Below are 26,826 nucleotides of genomic sequence, written 5' to 3' on the forward strand. Positions count from 1 at the left end.
TCTTCCTTTTTCTTTCTTGGGTAGATGATATAAGACGAAATTACATGTTCACTTAATTTCTTTATTTGAAATAACTCGTGCCCGATAAATCTTTCTAAACATAGGCCTCGGGCATACTTTTCTCACCATGACTTTTATAGTGCCCAGTTGCGCTTTGAGTCTTTCTTGGGGCTTCTTCTTAAAATGCATTCTAGATACAGACAAAACATGAATTGGTTTAAGTCTAGGAATTGGGTTTGAGATTGAATTAGAGCACCTCTCCAGGCTTCTGAGGGTTTAAATGCAACAGGACTCATGCTGGTTCCCTTCTCCTAGACAAAAAGATGATGATCCCACCCCATTGTTAGGTGCAGATCAGACCCCGGAGAACTACTCAGAACTATTCTTTATAAAAATGTATCTACCTTGCTTCAGAGGGTAATACACATTTACATGACTTGCTATTTCAGAATACTGTTATCCAAATTACCATCAAGAACCCTTTCCTATACGAGCCTGTTGTCATCTGCACTGGAATAAAGAGCCCCTAATTGATGCAGATGTCTTTCCATCTGCATGTGTGTCAATCTCCTGGTGAACACAATGACCTCGAGGCCCTCCTCAGGACAGAGTCATCTATGAAGACACAATTTGGGCAACATTTGTCAGTGGAAGCTAAGGGACCACACAATGAAGAAGTATCCCGTGGGCTGAGGGTGAGTCTGAAAAGCTGTGCCTCCTCTCTCTGTCCCCTGTGGATAAGCACTACTTTGCACATCAAAAAGCTCCTCCAGCAGCAGCCCTGAGCTAAGGTTGATTTGCATAATGGGCAGCAATCTCTTAGACTGGGACGAGAAAGGACTTGAAGAAGCCATCCCAGCCTAGGCCTCAGGATGCAGACTCAGGGGAACATCCACAATGGTCTGGACCTTTCTTTTTTGCTCCTTTCTCACTGCACAGGTTATTCGTCACGAAGTCCACACCTCGGGGAAGCCTAGAGCTGACTCTCAACTCAGCATGGCCCTACCTGTGGTGGGTGAGATGCTCAGGATTTCAGCCCCACACTTACTTACTGGTTGCTGTGAGTTTGAGGGGCTCAAACTGGACATGGAGACGGCACTGAGGAGAGGAAGCAGGACAATTACCAATTATCCAGCTCCATTCCCCTGCCCTCCCCAGGGGCTGGGAGCTTCCCTGTGAGTCCACCAGGGGGCAGTGAGGGACTGGAGTTAGGAGAGCAGTTGCTGTGGTATACCTGAACAGTAATGAGGTCAGAACAGGTGCTTTCCCGTGATTATGTCTACAGCACTAGGGTGCCAGCCTTAAATGTGTGGTACTACAACAAATTATTTTCCAGAAAGGCTATTAACAACACCAGGTCTCAGCATCAAAATCCAGCCCAGGATTCTTTTTCTTTTTTTCCTGAGGCAGAGGCCTTAGCAATGTCTGGACACACATCCTGAGAGAGCAGGGGCATGTTGAGCAGGTTGAGGAGAATGTGTGGTGCTCCAAGCCATATCTCTTCCTGAGAAGGGGAGAGACTGGATCTATCCAGTTATCCTGGTACTATGTCCTCTGGGACATCCCACCCAGCACACAGAAGTCCGGGAATCATCAGGTGACATTTAAATAATCTCCACTATTGGAAGGTTAGGGACATCCCAAAGGGGCTCTACTTCCTGGGAACTGCCACAGGTTCCATCTGTCCTGGTCCAGAAAACACACATTAAACAATTTTAATCCCTTAACTGAACTCTTATGACCAGGGAGGCAGAGGTGTCCAGAGTCCAAGGTAGCTAAGGGTAGTGGGAGGAGAGGCAGGAGCTGGAAACAGATTTGCATGGAGGCCCCTCCCTCCTCTGAGTCAGGGAGGGGATAAGAGAGGTCTAGGAAGCCAGGCCCATGCTGGGTGCTAAGGAGGCAACATCCTCAGGACATCACCACCATGGCTTGGGCTCTGCTTGTCCTCCATCTCCTCACTCAGAGCACAGGTGACACCTCCAGGGAAGGGACAAGAGGAAATCTGGGCTAATGTTGTGTCTTCTCTAGCTCAGGCTCACCTAGGACCAGCTCTGACATACCAGTGTGGTTTTTTCTCTTTTCAGGGTCCTGGTCCCAATCTGTTCTGACTCAGCCTCCCTCGGTCTCTGGTTCTATAGGCCATCTCCTGTGCTGGAACCAGCAATGATATTGGGAAGTATAATTATGTCTCTTGGTATCGAAATGTCCCAGGAGCATCCCCCACACTCCTGATTTATAGAGTCACTAATCGTCCATCTGGGATACCTAATTGCTTCTCTGGCTCCAAGTCTGGCAACACAGCCTCTCTGACCATTTCTAGCCTTCAGCCTGAGGATGAGGCTGATTATTACTGCTACTCATATACAAGCAGCAGCACTTTACACAGTGCTCCAAGTTCATGGGGAAGTGAGTGTAAAACCTGTTCTGAGATCGCATGTTCCTCTTCATGCTGAAGATGCTTCCTGAGACCTGCAGAGAGAGGACTTCATGCCACAGGGCCCTGAGAATTCAATTCTCTTTCAGTTCCACTTTTGCTCTACCATGAAGTGCAATAGGAAACAAAATTTCTTTTTTATTATCTAAGGACAACAATAGCTTCTTAGCTGTGTGATGTTGTACCTGAATGTGCAACTTTTTTCGCATCCTTACGTTAGGGGTAAAATAGTATGAAGATGTTTGTTTAGTTCAGTCCCAGTACTTCTCAGGGAAATCCTTGCTCTTGGTGCCTCCTACTCCCATACTGTGCAGACCTGCCTGGAATCCCTTGTGCATACAGTTTGCATCCACCATGCTGTAGTCAACATCTCCCTGTTTGTTCTCATGAGTGTGTCTGTTGGTGAAGTAATAACCACTGAGAAAATCTGAGGACATTCCTGAGGGAATGAGACAAAGGGAAAGATAGGTGCTGTCTTTCTTTAAGTCACAGACATTTGTCATCATAGTCAAGTGAGGTGTACTTGACAAGAATTTGAGTGGAGATTGTGTTCCTAGTCAAGATTTTTTCTTCCCTTGGAAACCTGAAGCTCCATCCTTGATGTGCCCTGCAGATGAACTGTCTCTCACTAGGATGGGCTTGTCCTGAGAGGGTCCTTTTGTTCCAGAAGGAAGTGATGTCTTGAAGGTGGACCCCTTCTCCCTCAGTGGTTCCCAATGATTTCAATGGTGACCCCAACCAATTTCGAGCTAGAATTCCAGAGATAGATTCACTAAGTACACTTATCCATAAAAATATCGCCACTCATTCTTTGAACAAGGGAATGAGCTTAGGCTTATTTTCTAGAAGATGAAATACAGTAACTACTTCTTTCTAGTTTGCCAGAATTTAAGGGCATCCAAAACTTGATCTATTCCTTAGTACTTTTCTGAGACAATGAACATTTCCCTCCATTCTCTAGAAAACAGCCTGAGTGATGGACTAAGGTAGGAAGGGCCAAGGACAACTCAGGATCTGGAGGAGCCAAAAGGAAGAGTTGGAGAGAGGATCAGAGTGAAGAGTATGTGAGAAGAGAAAAGCATTTGCTGGATTGGATGTGCTGATCCTGCAGGGAAGGGGAACAAGGAAGGAATCTGGTCTGAATCTGAACACAGAGCCACATCAAGGGGATCTTCTGTAGGTTCTCCATGAGTCCACTAATGCTCCCAAGGGCTATATATTTGTCAAGTGGAGAGTAGACTACAAGGTGCAAAAGTGAAAGGTGGATTATTTGTGAGGCGATCACTGATTCTCTGATACATCTAAGAGGAATTGTTCAATTTGGTGTATGTGAACTTTACTTATTAGTGTGCTGTGACATCTTGCAAGTTTCTGACATGGCAGACCAGAAAATAGAACTTATTTTTGATTCAACAAAAAAAAATTTTCTTTTTTCCTCTTTCTGTTATATGAGGGGACAGTTTCCTTGCTATGACGTGGAGATCTCTACTCTTTCATTCACCAGAGATCAGTATTCTCTTAATCCCTTCTAACATACCTCTCATCTGTGGTGCTGCCACTTTGTGGCTTACTCTATTTTCTGGTTCCTTGCTGTAACTTTGTCTCTTTCCACTCACTTCCAGAGATTTTGACCTTATTTCTACTATCTTTTTAAAGGTTGGTGTAGAATCTTTGCATTATAGTCTTAATTATGATATTGGCTGTCCTATTTGGTTAATAGGATGTCTGTTCATTATTTTAATATCAATTGAGACTTTCCTGGTTCTTTGCATGCCTAGTGGTCCTGTATTTTATACAGGACACGTCTAATTATATATTCTGATATGATGCATCAACTTAAAAATCCTACATTGATATGTTTGTTTCAGCAAACTCTATGTCCATTTAGCCTAAACCAACTTTCTGTGGATTGTGGTTTTGATATTGTATTAGTTTAGAAACACTTATCCATGACATTTGGATCTTGCTTTATTGTGAGACTTGCAGGGGTCATTTGAATTCCAGGTAGTAGTTACATATCAATTCTGGTCCATATTCCTTTGTATCCACTCTGGGATCAGAACCATGAATGGGTAACTCAGAATCGAGACTGATTTGCAGGGTGATTTTTCCAATCATTTCCAAAACATTCCCGTTATGTGTGAGTGCTCAGGCCTGCCCTTGCAGTCTTCTGTCAAAAAAACTGAGATTTTAGTTTCTCTTCATTTCTGCACATTTCCTAAGATAGAGGCCAGGATCCCACCAAGTACTAAGAGGATACAGAGTAACAAAAGTAGTGGAATTAGTGACACTCTCTTGGGAAATCAGCTCCTCAAGTGAGAAAGGCAAGCCCTGCAGTCTCCACTGCCACCACTCTGACAAGACAATTTCCCAAGTTGGGATCAAGTAGAATGGAGAAAAGAAAAAAATCTAAGAAAAAGAAAATGTGCACATCCCACATTTCTCAGAGCATGAAGAATTCCTTTTCTCCTCTAGGAGACACAGAGTGGGGTGTCACTGTGTCCTGCATAGTGAGGGATCAATAAACCAAATAGAGATGTGAACTGGATGGGATATAAAAAGTCTGAGGTAAACTTTAGAAATAAAGACATGGAAAATAGATTCACAGCAGGGGCCTGGTGTGTGGATCAGACCTGATGAGTTGATCTCTAACAAAGAGAAAAGGCCTGCCAATGCATTATTTATAGCAAAACACGAAAAGGGGATGTATTGTGAGAAAAAGTTTTTCAAGATAAACAAGAAGTGAGAGGCTGTAGGGAAATTGGCCGGATTGGAGATACATCACTTGACCAGTAGGTCTTCCTCCTCCAGGCAGTTGGCGCCTCAAGGACCTACTGATATCTCTTCTCACCTCTGAGGAGTTGTGTTTGAACCTAGGACTGTATGAACTAATAAATTCCATGTTATCACAAATTCTTATTGAGCAGGACATGCCAAGACAATGGAGCGGTCTCAGATCAATGAGATAATACTGAGAGTTCCCGAGGGACCCACCTCTGCTTAGAGGTGGCACAGACAAGCCCACAATTCATTCACAGCTTCCAACAGTGTGGCATCTCCTGAAGTACAGTCAGGCCCCAGGCTGCCTGAGAACAGGCTAAGAACACAGAGTAGAAGTGGAAAACTCTCTGTTGTTTGGGAATTTTTTAAAATACTGGTGTTTTATCCAGTGTGCCTTCTGTGATCTGCTTTCCTAAGGGGTCAAAGAGTTCTTTCATGTTAAAGTTCTTTCTTAATTGCTAAATTCAATCTGAAAAAATGGTATGTGCTGACTCCATCCTAAATGGAATCTGAAAACAATAATGATGTTTTTACTTAGAAAATTAAATCAATCTGTACCACAGGCCATGCAAAACACTGAAAGAGAGAAAACACTTTTAAAAGTGCTTTCAGAAAATGAATGAAGGACCCTTTGTCACACTTGCGCAGTTTTTATTTTATATCTTTGAGATAAGTCTGCTTGATATTGCTACGTTCATGGGGTAGGATGGAAACAAACCACAAAGGCAGAAAATAATCTAAATAACTGCTTCTCTTGACTGAACACATAAGTTAAGCATACAATTGAATGTAATCTTTAGGTAAGTATGAAGTCTATAGTAAAAATAAAAGATGCTTATACAAGGAGAAATAGGCTAGGCACAGAAAGATAAAAACTATATGATTTCAATTATATGTGGAAACTGTAAAAGAAAGGGTCACAGGGGTGGAGAATAAAGTGATTCCACAACAGGGGTGAGGTGAGGAAGGGAAAAGGATAATGCGTGATTTAGTAAAAGGGGACAAATTTCCAGTCAGACAGGAGAAATAATTTCTACTGGTCTACTGAATAGTGTGGTGACTATAGTTAATACTAATATATTATGTACTTTGAAATTGAATAAAATATAACTTCAATATTCTCCTCACATGAAAGTGATTTTAATATTTTAGAATAGAAAATCACCTAGAAATGGAAAGAAAATAAATGATTTCTTTCACAGCTAGGAAGAGGAAGAGCAATTGGGGATGACTGATAATGGTCATGGAGTTTCCTTCTTGGGTGAAGAAAATGCTCTAAAATTAATTGTGGTGATGGTTGCACAACCCTGAACACAATAAGAGCATTGGAGTGCCTACTTGAAAAGGCTGAGTTGTTGATATGTGAGCTACAACTCAATTAAGCTGCTTTGAGAAAAGAAAATGAGGTAAGTTCATTAGCCTGAATTAATCAGTCAACAATTTATACATTGGTAATAATACCACACTGTCCCAGATAATATAAATACGATATAAAATATCAATTAAAATAAAAAAAAATTGGCTAGGCAAGTTGGCACATCCCTATAATCCAAGCAGTTTGAGAGACTGAGGCAAGAGGATCATGAGGTTAAAGCCAGTCTCAGCAATTTATGAGGACATAAGCAACTCAGTGAGACTCTGTCTATAATACAATATAAAAAACAGCTGGGCGGCCTGGACTCGCTGCAGAGAGGGGCCGAGCAAGCGGGCGGGAGCGCGCGCCGAGCCCGCCTCGGCTGCCGCCGCCACCGCCGCCGCGGGAGAATGATCTGGGCGGTAGCGGGCGGCCCGGGCTAGCGGCCAGGAGCCACTTCTGCGGCTGCCCAGACGAGCAAAGGTCGCCAGCCCCTTGTTGATCCCCTCTCCGCCCCCCAGGAGGGGCGAGAGGGAGCAGCTGCTGATGTCAGAAATACACTTTCGGGAAATGGCCTCTAAATCTTGGTTGAATTTTTTAACTTTCCTCTGTGGATCAGCAATAGGGTTTTTTTTTGTGCTCTCAGCTATTTAGTATTTTGTTGGGAGAACAGGGTGACACACAGCCCAATATTCTTCATAATGATCCCCATGCTAGGCATTCAGATGATAATGGACAGAATCATCTAGAAGGACAAATGAACTTCAATGCAGATTCTAGCCAACATAAAGATGAGAACACAGACATCGCTGAAAACCTCTTCCAGAAAGTTAAAATTCTTTGTTGGGTTATGACAGGCCCTCAGAATCTAGAGAAAAAGGCCAAACACGTCAAAGCTACATGGGCTCAACGTTGTAATAAAGTGTTGTTTATGAGTTCAGAAGAAAATAAAGACTTTCCCACTGTGGGATTAAAAACCAAAGAAGGCAGAGATCAACTCTACTGGAAAACAATTAAAGCTTTTCAGTATGTTCATGACCATTATTTAGAAGATGCTGATTGGTTTATGAAAGCAGATGATGATACTTATGTCATACTTGACAATTTGAGATGGCTGCTTTCAAAGGATGACCCTGAAAAACCCATTTACTTTGGGAGAAGATTTAAGCCCTATGTAAAGCAGGGTTACATGAGTGGGGGAGCAGGATACGTACTAAGCAAAGAAGCCTTGAAGAGATTCGTTGATGCATTTAAAACAGACAAATGTACACATAGTTCCTCCATTGAAGACTTAGCCCTGGGAAAATGCATGGAAATCATAAACGTGGAAGCTGGAGATTCCAGAGATACCACTGGAAAAGAAACTTTTCATCCCTTTGTACCAGAACACCACTTAATCAAAGGTTATCTACCCAGAACCTTTTGGTACTGGAATTATAACTACTATCCTCCTGTAGAGCTTCAGCATAATAACAATTCACTTCATGGTACCACTCTCTTCTTCACAAGCCAGTGCTTTCAAATTATCATCTAGAATAGTGGCTCTCAACCAGGAGCAGTTTTGATCCTCAGGAGATGTTTGGGGCCTGGTTGCTGTTCTGATCTGGCAGTTTCTTTTCACTATGTTGATTCTACAACTATGTATGAATTAGAATACCTCCTTTATCATCTTCATCCCTATGGTTATTTATATAGATATCAACCTGCCTTACCTGAGAATAAATTAAATGAAATAAGTCAAGCAAACAAAAATGAAGATCCAAAAGTAAAATTAGGAAACCCTTGAAAGAAAAATGTGAGTGAACCGAGGTAAAGAGTGTCTAGCATTGCAGTGAAGAACTTCTGCATTTCTGACATAGAATCCTGAAATCCCATTGAGAAATTCATTCTAAGTGAACATTCCATATAGAAATCTTTCAAATGAAAGACTGTAAACTTAAGCTTTAAATGAGCTGTGAAGTCTGTTAAAATGTGTTTTGATACAGTAATATATAAATACGTATATAAAAAAAAAAACAGCTGAGGATGTGACTCAGTAGTTCAAAAAACTCTTATATTCAATCCTCACTACCAAAAGTAAAATAAGATAAAATAAATAAATAGTTCTTTTTGAATAGAAATGACCCATTTTCAAATCTTTCCCTTCCCATTTTGCTCTCATCTCCTTGTAGATATTCTACACACAAAGTTGAATTCATGGTCCTCACTTCTGAGACTGAGATTCAGTCACGGAGAAAGTACTGGTCATTACTTGGAAATGGACAGACCAGAATGAAACTGCAGAAGCAGGTCAGGTGTATGGTCCTTGGTGGGGCACACTGTTTCTTCCATGAGTCTCCTTTGACTGCTGAGTGGTCCATGTGGCATGTGGTGAGTGACCAGGGAGTGACTGACATACTGGTGGAATTTGATGCTGCATATGCTTCCACACATAGCACAGGGGAGGGGCAAAAACAAGGCTGCCTCTGGGGAGACCCCAATAACGACAACCATAGCAAGTGTTTCCTGGGGTAAGCAGACTTTTTTCCTTAGAGAGGTTTGGGAGGATGGGCACCAGCAGAGGGCATTATGGAGTATGCCTCAAAGGTCACAGAGACACAGTGAGATCTCAGCAGAGACACTGAAGAGCTAGGAGCTCACAGAGATGATGGACTTCAGCAGATCTTTCCCTCCTGTGTAATAAAGGAGAGAGAGCTTAAGCTTCTGTACAGAAAATCTAAGGCAGGGAGATTATATCCCCTCAGCTGAACTCTTCAGGAGAGGGATGCGAAAGTGTATAGAGTCCAGCACAAGCCACAGTGTGCTGAGGAGAGGCAGGTACAAGAAGTAGATTTGCACTGAGTACCCCCTTCATTTCTCCGAGGAAATGAAGGGGATAAAAGATGTTTGGAGGAGCCAGGTCCAGGGCTGGAGTCTCAGGAGGGAGTGCTCTGGGGCAACTCCACCAAGGCCTGGATTCTGCTGGTCCTCACACTCCTCAATCAGGGAAAATGCATGACATTTTCGGAAAAGGGGTCTTGGGATTCTGGGCTAATATTCTGCCTCCTCCTGCTCAGGTTTACCTGATCACGGTTTAACTCAACAATCATGTGTTTTCCCCTCTCTTCAGGTCTCTGGACAGTCTGCTCTGACTCAGCCTCACTCTGAGAACTCCTGGACATTTGGTCACCACCTCCTCTGCTGGAACCAGCAGTGACATAAGGAAATATAATTATGACTCCTGGTACTAAATTCATCCAGGAAAAATCCATTAAACTCTTGATTCATAATGTTAGTAGTCAGCTCTCAGGGATCTTTTATTGCTTTTCTGGCTCCAAGATTTACAACACAACCTCTCTTACCATCTCTGCAATCCAGGTGGAGGATGAGGCTGATTGTTACTGTGTTCATATGTAGGCAGTAATAATTATCACAGTGCACCGAGTTTAAGGAGAGGAGAGACAAAAATCTCCCCTATGGACACAATCTCCTTGCTCTGACAAGGCTTCCTCAACTCTGTAGAGAGATTGCTTTCTGCAAAATGGACTAGAAACTCAGTTTTCTCTCAGCTTCCTTTCTGTCCTTGATGAAATAATGAGCAAAACATAGTCACTGGTTTATGTTCTTGGGACAGTGACAGCTTACTCTGTGTGATGTGGTCTCAGCAGATGTATATCTCTCTACCTCTTCATTTGTTGAAAGAGAAGGTAAAGTCCTTGCTTCTAGGTACAATTTCTCCAGTTCTTAGGGAAATATTCATTGTAAATGCCTCCATGTTCCTCCATGGTGCAGGCCTGCCTTGGTGCACTTTTGCATCAATGAGATTGTTTTATTCATTCCATATCCATCACTCTCTGGTCATGGTGGCCCTGGATGGGTGATCTTCTTTTTGCCTTTTCTTGAAGAAAGTCCAACTGAAACAAGTCTTAATGATGTTGGAAAGGGAATGGGACAAGGGAAAATGCAGGTCTTCATTAAAGTCACTTGTTTCTAAACCCATATGAGAGAAACCAAGCAGGAGAAAATGAGAGTGGAATCTATTATTTTATTTTTAGGAATGTGAATGAAAAATTTTATTTGCTCATTTCTTGCATTTGAAGTACTCTTTGATAACATCCTTGACCTGAGATTCTTTGCCATAGTGCTCAACCACTACGCAAGTACAACCAACCATTTTATGGAGTTTGCCCTCTCCGTCAATTTTACAAAGACCTACCCATTTTCCTAGTTTCTTGTTGTCATTGACCTTAATTAGGTTGATTTGGTACTCAGCACAAAGGGCCTCCACCAACTAGACATACATAGGGTCTTTATAGTTGGATGCAAGCACACAAAGATGGGCCTGGTGCACAATTGCTCTCAAAGTCAGATGCTTCTGCAATAAACATCAGCTTCATGTTTCATTAATTTAACATAATTCTTGATTTACTAACTGCTACAAATGAAATGAGGCTCAGGATCTTCAAGACAGAGACTAAAGTCAATTTTTAATAGAATTGCAAGTCCCTCAGGTAAATGGACCTCTGTACCTAAGTTTTCTCTTGGATAGTATGAACTCTTAACTAAAGGAGTTCTTAAAAAAAAAAAAAAAAGAAAAATACATTTGGTGGGTGAGAACACCATTCCTCAGAAATTTTCAATTGATATGATTTCCACAAAGTACAAATCCAATGAATCCCAATTAGAATGAAAGTCTAATTATATATATAGTCATTTGGTTCTCAATGACAGTTACATCCTAACAAACAAAATAAATAAAAAATATAAGTAAACACTGCTTTTCAGACACCTAGCCTGCTGAACTTCATTGTTTACTAATACCATATAATGTAGAGTATGTTAGTCCTCCTTGTGATTGCAAGGCTTACTGGAGCTCCCCAGCATCACAATCAAGTTACAATACATGTGTGGCTGAACTGGGAAAAGATCAAAATTGAAAATTGGAAGTACATATTTCTTTCACTGTTATATATATATGTATTCATAAATATTAATTTCCTTCCTGTATTTTTAGACTTCCTTTTACTTCAACAGTGTTTGCCTTTATTTCTGGGATGGATTTTGCAATGGCTTCAATAAAGCCTTTGTCAGAGAAACCCCATATCTCTGTCATCTCCTTTTTATCTTTCACATAAATATTGAGGTTTTCTTAATCCATTATATATCAAGATAGTTGGATTCTATCCCAAACATTCCAATATTATTTTATGAAACTCTGCATCTTGTTTTGATTCTATTTGCATATTTATGTCTTAGCAGATAATGAGCCAAATTCAGTTCAGGATATAAATTCTAACTTTCCACGAGTAGGTTATGGTTCCTATCTCAGGCTAATTTATAAAAGCATTGCAATAGTATTTGCATTTACTTGGTGTACACACCATGCAGTTTCCCACCTTGGAACTGGTTGTGAACTACCCATCAATCCTGCTTTTTGTCTTTTCTTTAGCTTCAGATCTGTTTCTGCAGGCTGGAGGTGAGACCAGAAGCTGACAAGTGCTCTGGTCATTCCTCTCAACAACCTCCTTAATTATATCTTAATGGTGGTGTTCTCCCTTCTTCCTCTGGTTAAAAAATGTGTGCATTTATTGCTGAGCTCATCTATACCAGTGCACATGTCCAGACTGAGTACCAAGAAGACCCAGGAACAGAACCAAGGGAGCTTCATGCCATCCTCTTGGGAATGCCCTCCTAGAAGAAGATCATGTCCTTCTTCCCTCTGCTGTGACTGTTGTCACTGGGGCAGAATGTCCTGGAGGCTGGGTTTTGAAAATGGACAGTAGGAAAACAAAGGAAACAAAACATGATTTCGTAATCAGGATGTGACACTGAACGTCGGGCTTGTCCTGTCTCAGCTGGGGCCCCTTTCAGTTCCAGAGCTGCATAGAGTCCAAGCTAAGGAGAAAAAAGGACAAGCAGACATCTGTCCTCTGGATGAGTGGCACTTTAGTATCCTTTCTCCCTACCTTCCCTTCTATGACTTGTATTTCATGGTTCACACACAGCTGCTCCAGGGATGCTGGGCAGAATTTCATTTTAACAGCATTGATACAGAAATAGAATATGTGCTTACTTCATCTTACCTGCAAAAAACAAAGAAACAAAAAATTAACATTCATACTATTTTCAACATGGAAATTTAATTAGTATAAACCAAATAAATTTGAAAATACAGAGACTAAAGAGCATTTCACAAATTTTCATAAGAAACATTAGGAAGAAACATTTTCTCAGTGGTTCTGTTTCTCCTGTGTTCCAAGTTTGAGAGTCAGTTTTATCATGGACAGAGGAACACACACACACACGCACACACACACACACACACACACACACACACACACACATACATACCCACACAATGAAGTAAAACAAATCTCTGTGACTCAACAAATAAAACAGATAAATTGGAATGAATTTTCAGACAATTGAGGAATTCACCATGAAACCACATGACTTGTTTGGATAAGGATCCCTTAATTTGGTGCCTTCCTTTTTCCTCACTCATCTCTCCATAGATACCCCACATTGGAAATGCCATTAATAGTGTTCATTTCTGAATTTTAGTTCAGAGAGGTATTCAGATGTTCAGATATTTATACTGCAATCACACAATATGCTTCACATGATTAGGTTACTTTAAGAATAAAGATTCTTCCTGCTGTCATTGACAAGTCCTGTAAGATTTGCTTCCTTTACCTGAATGCTGTGGTCCATGCCTGTAATTCTGGTGGCTCAGGAGCCTGAGGCCAGAGGATAAGGATCTCAAAGCAAGTCTCAGTAACTTAGCGAGACCCTATCTCAAGACAAAAGGTATAAATGTCTGGAGACCCTGCCCAGGTTTCTCTCTTATGTGTCTCGCCTAGTGGGCCCCCCTACTTCCTCAGTGCGCCTGGCTACCCTGCCCACCTTCCCCTTCTTGCTGCCAGGTGGAAGTGACCATGAGGGGTGGCAGAGGACCGAGTGGCATCTGGAGCCCTGGAAGTGGCCCCAGGACTACCTGGTGGCCCCACACCCTCTGCCGTTCCTTGAGCACCAGCGGTGGGCAGACTCCCTTCTGGCTGCTGATGGTCTTCCAGGACATATGGCCCAGGCACAGCGCTTCCACTTCTTGGAGGAGCTGGCCCAGGAGCCAAGGGAAACGTCCTGGGTCCGTGTCCCACAGGTCCTACATTTCCAATATGGAATGTATGTTTGGCCCTGTGCTGTAGTTCCAACCCAGTTTCACAGTGGATATCTTCCAGGCAAGCCTGTCTTAAGAGATTGGAGTTGGAGTGAGTCTTCCAGGAATTTTGGCTGCAAAATGTGGCACTGAAGTAATACTGTCAGGCAGCTCAGAGCTGCCTCACTGTCTAGAAATCTGTCACCAGAGCTTACAAATGGATAGCTGCCTTGGGTGCATGTTGTAGGACTAACATGGGTCACATCTCTAAGGATCTTCTGGCCCTACTACCACAAGATATTATTCTTGCATCTGATGTATTCTTTGAACCAGAAGACTTTGAAGATACTACAGTATACTTTCTGAGGCAGAAGAACCCCAAAGTTAAAGTGTGGTTCACATTACCAGGTTAAAAGTGCTAAGGAGTCACTTGAAGCTTTGCTCTGCAAGTTGTATATGAAACATGTCCATATTCCTCTGGAGTCTTTTGATGCAGATAAAGATGACAAAGGTGACAGAGCAGAATCTGCATGTCCAGGAAAACATACTGTTGAAACGGTAATCTGCTCCTTTGCAAAAGACAGTCTATGAATTAAGTCTACAAGCTGTTCTGGGACCATGTCAATTCAACCTGGCACCTAGGCTCAGGTTATTTCATTCAGAGTCTTGAGAAAAATATAGTGGACTTGAAGATGGTCAAATCTGTTGGTCTTTGAGATTGTGATGTGTCACCTAGACAACTTGTGAGCAACATAACCATGAAAATAACTAAAACACCTATGAAGATTTTTGAAAAGGGGGCTATAGATGTGGCTCAGTGGCGAAACACCCTTGGGTTCCATTGTTAGTATGAAAAAAATTGCTTCCTTTCAGACACACTATACAGCCAGGTATGGTGGTGGGCACCCATAGTCCCAATGCTTGACATGCTGAATCCAGAGGATTGCTTGAACCCAAGAGTTCAAGGTCAGCCTGGGAAACAGCAAGATCCTCTTATTGTGATGGGCTGACAGATCTGGCTCCATGAGAATGTTATAGGCCAGACTCTAAGGGAAATGACTAAACAGACTCCATTTTGCTCTGAGACTCCATGTTATGTAGGAAATAAGTTTCTCCCACGGGAACACCCCACCTCTGTGCCCATCATCAGTTACTTAGTGTGACATGTTTAATAATATACAATGGCAACTCCTATGTAGTAACCAATGTACCATGTAAACGGTAATTGTGTGGATGTTAGCAACCATTCTTTAGTTTGTACCTAGGTAAGGGTCAGTTTGACCCACTTCCCCCTCTGTCGATGATCTCATGATGTTAGTTTGTAATTTTGAGTCATAGCAACAGACACTTATGATTGATGTGATTTTTGGTATAAGAACCCCTACAACCCTGTGGTCGGGGCTATTCTCCCAATAGCTATTTTTTGGGGCATTGTGTGAGACAGTGAGCTGGTCAGCTTAATAAAGACTCTCAAATTTGAACTTCTCAGTGGTGATCGGTCTGTTCTTAAGTTGCTCCCCATAACATTATGAAACACACAAACACACACACACACACACACACACACACACACACGCACACACACAAGACTCCCAGCCTAATATTCTGCACCCAGTGTTTTAGTTAAATGAACTCTAGAAGAAGGAAGATGTGTTTCAATTCAATCTACTTTAGAACTTCTCCTCAAGTCATTTTTTATGGTTTCTATCCAACATATCATCTATAAAGTGGAGGAAGCACTAAACACACAGTTACAGGGAGGTTGCCCAACTTCACATGTAATTATCTATTTGTTTTAGGATATCAGTGATTGTGGGTGTTGTTCAAGAATAATCCAGACACAGTATAAGAGAACACAAGGTGCCATGAGAGTTCTTGATTTGTACAGAGTCCTATTTATTATGGAACTTACTGACAGAAATGTGGTCCTAGGCAAGACCAATACCCAGTGAAAACAAGATCAACTGATCCTGTGAGTCCAAATATAGCCAAGCCTGGGATCCATTCCTTGCCAAATGTGAGGATGTTACCACCCTTGACTCTCATCTCTGGCACTAACAGTTACCATATTTCCCAGGACAATGGGTGTCCTGGGTACAGCAGGATAATCACAGAATGTTCTAATGTTGCAACAGTAGAATAGCTGAAAAAAATGTTTCTATCTCTGTAAATTTTTAGTGCACAAAGAAACATATGACAACTCACAAATCTTGAACAATTTACAATACTCCTTCGTTTAACTTCCTGATTATGAGACCCTATATAAAAAAATTGTGGAGCTGGTTATGGATCACTGTTCCTCCATCAGAGGACAGTGGCCCACTGGCCCCAACTTCCATAAAAAGGTCTCTGTGTTTTCTTTGTCTCTGTGTTTTCTTCACCTCTAATTACCCCTATTCATGATTCCTTTGTTGATGCTGAGCAGGTTGCAACATGACAGTTCTAGATTGGCACAGAGTACAATTTGGGGGGAACTTACTGACGGAAGAATGGTCCTAGGCAAGAGGAAGATGTAGTAGGTCTCTTCCTGCTATCTATCAGTACATGTGGATCACACCTGGACAGAAAAAAATTCATGCCTAGGAAATATGTATGAGGAGACATATCTGGATTCACCTTCCACCACAGCACCTGGGATTCACTATCACATCAGAGTCCTGTGGCCACTAATATGACTACAGTTCCTGTATTGGCACACACTTACAGTTCCACCTTTATGCCAAGCACCTTGATTCACTTCTCTGCCACACAGGTTGTCCAACAACAGGGGATAACTGCATTCCTATGGTTGGAGACACCTGTGCTCCCCTCCCCCATGCCATCAGTACACTTTGGCTCCCTCTGGTCACAACACAGGGGTACATCTGTAAGCAACACCATAATACTTGTAACAGGAGGCCCTAGTATGTCCACTTATCATCAGAGACCCTGCAGGCTTAGCTGGGTTCCTAATGACAGTCAAACCATAATAGAGACAGCAGTGAACCGAATAGCAGATGAGACCTGCTTTTCATCCCTGCCCTCACACTTGCTGCTGTGGTCATGTTCTGCCTGATGCAGCGAGGATCTGAATTCTAAGACCTGGGCCAACTCCCAGAATTGACACCATTGTTTTCACTTCTGGTCTTTACCTGTTTTGAAGTGGGGAAGGTTATTCTAATCTTTAGGGAAAAAACTTACAGATACTGATACAAAGAACAAAAAGTATCTTATTAATTGAAAAAAGAGACATTCCAGCTCTCACTAAGTGGCACAGTCATTGGAGCCCTGTCCTTCATCTAAGGAGCTCTGAAAAATGAACTCAGCAACTTAAATATTTTGTGAGGTGGGCCTGGAATTTCCCAGGAGAGTGTAGAAGAATTTACAGAAAATTTCCACCTCTAACTAGTATTTCATCACATAATTGCCACAAATTTTATGCCAATATTTTTTCTTGCAAAAAAGTTGGATGTGACTATTATGAGAAGATTTTTTAAAAAAATTTGCTAGTGTTACTTAGAAACCATTTATTACTAAGTAGTCTTTAATGCAAGATTACAATACACAGAGTATTAATGATTATACATTTATGGATGGTAAAAATTTTGTGGTGAAGTGCAAAGGACATATGTGTGATGAAGTAAAATAATTTTATTAAAAATGATGATGATAATGAGGAGAAGGAGGAGGAGAAAAAAATAGAGATGGAGGAGCAGGACAGGATGTTGGTGGTGGCATAAGCACACAGATGAGCTGTGGTGCCAAACACATCCAGTGTTCCAGTAGCATTGCCTATGCTGTGATGACATCAGTTTTGATGCCTATTTGTATGCATCATAAGGAAACTTCCCTTAGTCCTGTCACATGGGTTTTTATGAAGCAGGACCCTTTTGCAGTAGGGCTGCATTTTATTCTACACTCTCCAGTGTTCTATCAAAACACATGGACCAGAAACAGATTTTATATTTGTACACTTCATTACACAAACTGTACCTGGCCCATTTCAGAGGACACTGCAGAGACAACCTCTCTGCACTGTGCCGAGAAGGATGAGGTGGGTGAAGCTGCCACAGAGTGAGGCTATATTCCCTTCCACACCCTCCCAGGAAAAAGGGGCTTAAGGGTCACCTGCAAGAGGTAAGCCCATGCTCTGAAGCTCCTACACTGGCAGTAGAACTGCTGCAAGGAACAATCAGAACAGAAGATCCAGATGTCCAGGGGAACCCAAGAGGAAGTCCAGCCTTGGAGGTCAACAGGCATCCAAGGAGCAGTCCTCAGATTGGAAGTCAGAAGAGTTTATTCTATGACCTTGGACTGTAGTGATCAAGGGTTCTGAGGGTGAGGTTCACACTGTATCTACCCAGAATCACAGCAGAAGCCGGCTCAGAGAAGGAAACACATTGGAGAAAATGGCCCCAGGTATCAGGCTGGGCAGCTGCTGCAGGGCTCTACATTTGCTATGAAGACTACATGATGTCCAAGTGTTCTACCAGCAAGCTCATTGTGAGAGAATGGAGATCCCAGCGCCTGGGTTCTTCAGCCGCATCAGCTGTCTGAGTCTCCAACCCACACACAGGGCACAATCCCTTGCTGTCCAGCAGTGATCCTGGGCTGATACCTTTGTCATTAAGAATCTGCAGAGATACCTAGCCTTCCATACTTGCCTCTTCCTCCACCTCCAAGTTCATGGGCTCTGAGATGGCAGCTCCTCTGATCCGGTGCAATCACAATGTTTGGGGAGATTCTAGGATCTTTCCCTAGAAAGAGCATCCATGGCCTCCTTTAGGACTTTCTGCTGAGGTCACAGCATTGACCATGGGGCTGTCCTCAGTTCAGTGAGAGTATTCTCCTTACAGTCATCTTTGAGGACACAGTTTGGACTGAATATGTTGCCCAGTCTATGAAACCAACTTGTGAAAGTGTATCTCCTGGGCTGAAGGTGGGTTTTTAGGGTCTGATCTCTCTTCTCTGTGTCTCTGGGGCTGAGCCCTGTTCTGGAAAATACAGAGCTCCTCCAGGAACTCACCTGGATTCTAGCCGATTCTAGCTGTGTAACAGACAGAGATTCCCAGTAAAGGGATGAGACAGTCTTAGGAGGAAGCCAGGCCAGTCTGTGCCTCAGGAAGCAATATCAGGTAGGCCTCCACTATGGCCTTCAGTGCACAGGTTTTGCCCCAGGAATGCTGCCCACCCACCAAGCCCAGGTGCCTGGGATCAGCTTATCCCTGATTTTGAGTGCCCCAGGTCCTGCCTGTGGTGGGCAGGATGCTCAGTATACTGATGTAGGCAGGACAGGGGGCTAAATGGCTGAAGTCCCCACATGGTGATCACTAGCTTGTGTGAGCCTGAGAGGCTGCAACTGCCAGTATAATAGTCAGGCTTCCTTATGAGATAAGAGGCTCCATTCTCCTATGAGACTCTTGGGCCACTTGAACTAAGATTGAAGTGGGTGGGGTGATGACCCAAAAAGTCTCTAGAGGTAGAACAGACCAGGCAGACAGAGGATCTTCTGGAAGCATTCTTTATCATTATTCCCACTTCTTTTTTGCCCTGCTAGGCTTCATAGCTTTCTAATAGCTGACTCAGCTATGCAACACTCAGCATCCCTGATGTCCAGTTAGATAACCAGAACCATATGCTCTGAAGATAAATTGGGGAATAAATATGCATATTGCTACCAAAAAAAAAAAAACAGGCATGACCATATGCTGATCATCTATTAGGATGGCATATGACCCACACACAACTCTGACGAATTCTTTGACTCCAATTTGGGAAACATTGCCATTCTGACCATCTTTGAGGCCGGACGAGGGAGAAGTCTGAATATTTCTGGGCCATAGTGCATTGCAGTGAGTGCAACTCACACTGGCTCACAATAACACAAACAGATGCACACATGGGATAGGTCCTTCCCCACCCAGGCCTGAGTATCACTCATCCTTTGAACAATGACCATGACTTTGGTTCTACTCACTCTGCTGGTTTCTCACTATGCCCAAGTTACAGAAGAGTGTAGAGGTCTATTGGAAATGTGGTGAACCCAAAGAATTAGTGGGATCTTAAATCCAAAGTTTTGTTACTTTCATAAAGAGCCTTGCACAAACTAGTTCATAGATTCCAGGATGAAAAATGACTCCAGAGAGAATGGTTAGATACCCACACTCTCATTCCTCCATTTCAACATGGGGTGTGTTCAAAGGGGTACCTGTTTTCTGACCTTCCTCTGAGAACTTGGCATTGAAAGAAGACATAAGATTGTGAACTCAAACCTATGGCATCCTCAGGATGAGAGGGACTGATGTGCCCAGAAAAGCTCTTGGGGTTTGATAACAAGATCACCCAACAGCCCATGCCATTAGGCAGGGCCCCATGGCTCTCAGATGTGACCATAGAAAAATCCAGTGCATTCCCATTACCAAGGAGTCTCCCAAGTCTGACCAAAATTCAACCCTGTGCAGCACAAAAACAGGCACGTATTTGTCATTGAAGAGATAAATTCTGGGTGGAAATATTACTTTTATGCACAGACACATCCTTGAGAGAGATCAGAAGGTAGCATAGGCGTACGACCATGGGGATTTGCAAAGCTGTATTGAGACATGTCTTCTACATGAAAATGTCTTCTGAAACCCTAAATAATGTTATATTCTGGCTGAATTCTTTACACATTCTAGGACAAATGGTCTTAGAACATTTACTCTCAGGTCATTTAGATCATGTAGATAAGCCATTACGGACATTTTTGAAAAGCAAAATAAAAAGCTTCTATGTACACATTCCAGACATCCATATCAACAGATATCTAATTTGTGGAAGTACTGGACCACACAGGAAAAAAAAAGCTACATATAATTATTGTACAACCTACCACTGACAATTAGATTTACCTTTATTTTAAGAGACTCCAAGATGCCAATAGATGATATTTTATGTATCAATCCATAGGGCCCAAAATGATAATTCAAGGAATGTCTAGGTTAAATATTCATGAATGACTGCTGTAGTTGTTTCTAATCTGGATGTTTTGTCTTTGGGAATGGTACAGGGAGCAGGACACCCTTCCAATAGTCTGTCCAGGCTCATGTGATGAGTAGTGGCACCCCTACAGGCAGCTGGATTAGTCACAGGAAAAAGCCCTTTGCTTCAGGATTCAAATATTTGACTGAGGATATTTCCATACCCTTGTCCAGTCCAGGATGACCCTTGTACATCCAGGAGAGGTAATAATTGAAAGTCTAAAAGCTTCTGCTCTTCTCATCTCCTCCCTGAGTGACCTAGGGATTGCCACTCGCTTTATCAGCCCCATTTTTTTTCTTCCCTATAAAGTACACTCTCCATAGTCTGTGCTCCAGGTCAGAGAATCTGTGGCTTCTCAAGGAAAACATGGCTGTGTCACTCAGCAGACACTAAAAGACAATCTACACCTGTCCCACGACAGGAGGCAAAGGCTCTAGCCTATGTTCTCACCTGGCTGAATGGTGGGTACAGGGAAAGAGGAGAGGAACTGAAACCACCCCTGGGTATATCGAGTCCCAGGTAAGCAAGGCAGTGACTGGAGGAACCCACTGTGTCTCATTCTCTGTGTACTTGAGGTCCATACCGTGCTACAACAGATGCCATCAAACTGAGTTTATTACCTGGAAATTTCCGCATCAACAGCTCTGACTGCATTTGTCCTACCATAAAAATCCTCCTTAGGACTATTAATTTGGGCTAAACAGGTTACAGTCCTGGTCCCCTCACATTGCCACATTCTTCTTCCCTCATCCAATACCCAGACTCTTCCCCCCACTTCCTGGAATTCCACTGTCCCCACATATGTGCTGTGATTTGTTTCTCATCAGTCCTAATGGCAACTCCAGGGACACATCTGCCAGGTAGAGAACCAGTCTCAGGTTGGTTACCCCAACCTGCCTGTCATTCTCTCAAATCACTCTATTAATTGTCTGCATATCATTACCCTGCATGGTACTTTCACTAACATTCTTTTAGTCAGTTGATTTATTTGTACTAATTATTTCCTAGTGGTTTGGGGAATATTTTTAAAAATTAAAAAAAAATAGTTTTAGATGGGCACAATACCTTTATTTTATTTATTTTTCTGTGTTGCTGAGAATCAATACCAGTGCCTCACGCATGCTAGGTAAACACTCAACCACTGAGCTATAAACTCAGCCCCCATGAATATTTTTTTTTTGTTAGGGAAAAATTTATTATGTAAACCATTAGTATTTCAGGGGTAGTTTATATATTTTTCCACAAAATATTATTGCATAGAATAGAAAAGTAAACATCAATAAATTACTTAAAAATTAAATGAAGTATCAAAATATTCATATCATTTCTCCAGTTTTAGGTTTTTCCGTTTCCAGTGACTATGGTACCATGTTAACAAAATTCTTACTAGTGCATATAGAAGGCATGTAATGTCATCCTTGTTCCTTTCCAATATTATTTCTTCTCCTTTCAACAAAATATACAGTGCATTGAGTACTTAAATAATGAACCCATTATGCTTCACATGTATGAAGCTATGAGTAGGTGATTAGTAGGCAGGGACTATGATGATCATCTCTTCACATACGAGGAAACTAGGGTATTGAGAAATCGACTAATTCTCTCAAAATCAAGGAGTAGTGAAATCACATAAAGGGGAGTAGAGAAGGGAATTGTGTTGTTTTTTCCAATATTGTTTGTCATTACTAGGGGAAAGAAACATATGTATTTAAACCCTGGAGATAGGGGATAAGTATTAAAGGATGCTTCTATATAAAAACACACATGCATTAGGTCCTCTGTATCTGCAACCAACTGAGGATTGAAAATATATGGAAAAATTGGTCTGTTCCAAATAAGTACAGACTTTTTCTTTGTTATTATTCCCTTAACATTATATTATAGTCACTATTTATATAGCATTTACATTGCATTAGATATTATAAATAATCTAGAGTTTAATTGTAGTATACATGATGATGTGAGCAGTTTATACGCAAATAATGTCCTTTTATATAAGATACATGAGCATCTGTGAATTTTGGTATCCGATGAGAGTCCTGGAACTAATCCCCTATAGATACTGAAAGATAGCATTAAATTTAAGTGCAATGTCCATTGATTACCTAGACTGTGTGTTGTACCCTCCTTTTTTTTAATTGTAACAAATGGGATACATGTTGCTTCTGTTTGTACATGGAGTACAGCATACCATTTGCATATTCATAAATTTACATAGAGTAATGATGTTTGATTCATTCCATTATTTTTTTAAGACATCCCCCCCCACCCCTCCCACCTCTCTTTCCCTCTAATACAGTCCCTCCTTCCTCCATTCTTGTCCCACTCCCACCCGCCATTAAGTGTCATCATCCGCTTATCATTCCTCTTTCGGATTTTTGAGATTGGCTTATCTCACTTAACATGATATTCTCCAATTTCATCCATTTGCCTGCAAGTGCCATAATTTTATTATTCTTTATAGCTGAGTAATATTCCATTGTATATATATATATATACACCACAGTTTCTTTATCCATTCATCAATTGAAGGGCATCTAGGTTGGTTCCATAGTCTGGCTATTGTGAATTGAGCCGCTATGAATATTGATGTGGCTGTATCTCTGTGGTATGCTGATTTTAAGTCCTTTGGGTATAGGCCGAGGAGTGGGATAGCTGGGTCAAATGGTAGGTCCATTCCAAGTTTTCTAAGGAATCTCCACACTGCTTTCCAGAGTGGCTGCACTAATTTGCAGTCCCACCAGCAATGTACAAGTGGGACCTTTTTCCCCACATCCTCTCCAACACCTATTGTTGCTTGTGTTCTTGATAATCGCCATTCTAATTGGGGTGAGATGGAATCTTAGAGTAGTTTTGATTTGCATTTCTCTTATTACTAAAGATGGTGAGCATTTTTTCATATATCTGTTGATTGCTTGTACATCTTCTTCTGTGAAGTGTCTGTTCATTTCCTTAGCCCATTTGTTGATTGGGTTATTTGTATTCTTGGAGTAGAGTTTTTTGAGTTCTTTATATATTCTGGAAATTAGTGCTCTATCTGAAGTATGAGTGGCAAAGATATTCTCCCACTCTGTAGGCTCTCTCTTTGCATTGCTGATAGTTTCCTTTGCTGAGAGAAAGCTATTTAGTTTGAATCTATCCCAATTATTGATTCTTGCTTTTATTTCTTGTGCTATGGGAGTCCTGTTAAGGAAGTCTGATCCTAAGCCAACAAGGTGAAGATTTGGACCTACTTTTTCTTCTATAAGATGCAGGGTCTCTGGTCTGATTTCAAGGTCCTTGATCCATTGTGAGTTTAGTTTTGTGCAGGGTGAGAGATAGGGGTTTAGTTTCATTCTGTTGCATATGGTTTTCCGGTTTTCCCAGCACCATTTGTTGAAGAGGCTATCTTTTCTCCATTGCATATTTTTGGCACCTTTGTCTAGTATGAGAAAATTGTATTTGTTTGGGTTTGTGTCCGTGTCCTCTATTCTGTACCATTGATCTACCTGTCTATTTTGGTGCCAATACCATGCTGTTTTTGTTACTATTGCTTTATAGTATAGTTGAAGTTCTGGTATTGTGATACCCCCTGTTTCATTCTTCCTGCTAAGGATTGCTTTAGCTATTCTGGGTTTCTTATTCTTCCAGATGAATTTCATGATTGCTTGCTCTATTTCTGTGAGGTACGTCATTGGGATTTTAATTGGAATTGCATTGAATCTCTATAGCACTTTGGGTATTATGGCCATTTTGACAATATTAATTCTGCCTATCCAAGATCATGGGAGATCTTTCCATCTTCTAAGGTCTTCCTTCATTTCTTTCTTCAGTGTTTTGTAGTTTTCATTGTAGAGATCTTTTACCTCTTTGGTTAGATTGATACCCAAGTATTTTATTTTTTTTAGGCTATTGCAAATGGAGTAGTTTTCCTCATTTCCCTTTCAGCTGTTTCATCGCTTGCGTATAAAAATGCTGTAGATTTATGCGTGTTGATTTTGTAGCCTGCTATTTTGCTGAATTCATTGATGAGGTCTAGAAGTTTTCTGGAGGAGGTTTTTGGATCCTCTAAATATAGAATCGTGTCATCCGCAAATAGGGACAGCTTAAGTTCCTCTTTTCCTATTTGTATCCCTTTAATTTCTTTAGTCTGCCTAATTGCTCTGGCCGGAGTTTCGAGGACAATGTTGAATAGAAGTGGTGAAAGAGGACATCCCTGTCTTGTTCCCGTTTTTAAAGGGAATGGTTTCACTTTTTCTCCATTAAGAATGATGTTGGCCATGGGCTTAGCATAAATACCCTTTACAATGTTCAGGTATGTTCCTACTATCCCTATTTTTTCTAGTGTTTTCAGCATGAAGGGGTGTTGTATATTGTCAAATGCTTTTTCTGCATCAATTGAAATAACCATATGATTCTTATCCTTAAGTCTATTGACATGATGGATTACGTTGATTGATTTACGGATGTTAAACCATCCTTGCATTCCAGGAATGAACCCCACTTGATCGTGGCGCACAATTTTCTTAATATGTTTTTGGATACGGTTTTGCAATATTTTGTTAAGGATCTTTGCATCTATATTCATCAAGAATATTGGTCTAAAATGTTCTTTCCTTGATGTGTCTTTTCCTGGTTTGGGTATGAGGGTGATATTAGCTTCATAGAATGAGTTTGGTAGGGTACCCTCCTTTTCTATTTCCTGGAATACTTTGAGAAGTATTGGAATGAGTTCTTCTTTGAAGGTCTTGTAGAACTTGGCTGAGAATCCATCTAGTCCTGGGCTTTTCTTGGACGGTAGATTTTTAATGGCTTCTTCTATTTCATTGCTTGATATTGATCTGTTTAAATCGTGTATGTCCTTCTGGTTCAGTTTGGGTGGAGCATATGTCTCTAGAAATCTGTCAATATCTTTGATACTTTCTACTTTGTTGGAATACAGATTTTCAAAGTAGCTTCTCATTATGTTCTGTATCTCAGTGGTGTCTGTCATGATATTTCCTTTTGCATCATGTATTTTAGTAATTTGAGTCTTCTCTCTCCTTCTCTTTGTTAGTGTGGCTAAGGGTTTGTCTATTTTGTTTACATTCTCAAAGAACCAACTTTTTGTTATGTCAATTTTTGAATAGTTACTTTTGTTTCAATTTCATTGATTTCAGCTCTGATTTTAATTATTTCCTGTCTTCTACTACTTTGGCTGTTATTCTGTTCTTCTTTTTCTAAGGCTTTGAGCTGTAATGTTAGGTCATTTAATTGTTGGCTCTTCATTCTTTTCTGGAATGCGCTTCATGCAATGAATTTTCCTCTTAGTACCACTTTCATAGTGTCCCAGAGATTTTGATATGTTGTATCATCATTCTCATTGACCTCTAAGAATTTTTTAATCTCCTCACTGATGTTTTTTGTTATCCATGTTTCATTCAATAACATATTATTTAGTCTCCAAGTGTTGGAGTAATTTCCTTTCTTTACTTTGTCATTGATTTCTACTCTCAGTCTATTATGATCTGATAGTACACAAGGCAGTATCTCTATTTTTTTACATTTCCTAAGGGCTGCTTTGTGGCATGACTTATGGTCTATTTTCAAGAAGGTTTCATGTGCTGCTGAGAAGAAAGTGTATCTGCTCGTTGATGGATGGAATATTCTATATATGTCTATGAAGTCTAGGTTATTGATTGTGTTATTGAGTTCTATGGTTTCTTTGGTTGAATTTTGTTTGGAAGATCTATCTAGTGGTGACAGTGGTGCGCTAAAGTCGCCCAGAATTATTGTGTTGTGGTCTATGTGATTCTTGAAATTGAGAAGGATTTGTTTGATGTACAGGGATGCACGATTGTTTGGGGCATAAATATTTACTATCGTTATGTGTTCCTGATTTATGTTTCCCTTAAGCAATATGAAATGTCCTTCTTTATCTCTTCTGACTAACTTTGGCTTGAAGTCCACTTTATCTGATATATGGATGGAAACCCCCGCTTTTTTACTGGGTCCATGTGCGTGGTAGGTTTTTTCCCATCCTTTCACCTTTAGTCTGTGGATGTCTTTTTCTATGAGATGAGTCTCTTGCAGGCAGCATATTGTTGGGTCTTTCTTTTTAATCCATTGTGCCAGTCTATGTCTTTTGATTGATGACTTTAG

At 41.2% G+C, this 26,826-nt stretch overlaps 1 protein-coding gene and 1 pseudogene across 2 annotated transcripts; both read left to right on the top strand.

Annotated features, from left to right (window-relative positions):
• The first annotated feature begins 6,964 nt into the window (after positions 1 to 6,964).
• On the top strand, positions 6,965 to 8,236 carry LOC306667250 (glycoprotein-N-acetylgalactosamine 3-beta-galactosyltransferase 1-like). Its single transcript, XM_079149737.1, is given in 2 exon segments — positions 6,965 to 7,193; positions 7,195 to 8,236. Coding segments are annotated over 2 exon segments (987 nt in total). The 5' UTR covers positions 6,965 to 7,115; the 3' UTR covers positions 8,104 to 8,236.
• A 5,495-nt stretch (positions 8,237 to 13,731) lies between these two features.
• LOC306667259 (histone-arginine methyltransferase METTL23-like) lies at positions 13,732 to 14,298 on the top strand (annotated as a pseudogene). Its single transcript has one exon. The product of its transcript is annotated as a histone-arginine methyltransferase METTL23-like (transcript).
• Positions 14,299 to 26,826: the final 12,528 nt, after the last annotated feature.

This window comes from Sciurus vulgaris (assembly GCF_902686455.1).
Source record: "Sciurus vulgaris genome assembly, chromosome: 8".
Lineage (NCBI taxonomy): Eukaryota > Metazoa > Chordata > Mammalia > Rodentia > Sciuridae > Sciurus > Sciurus vulgaris.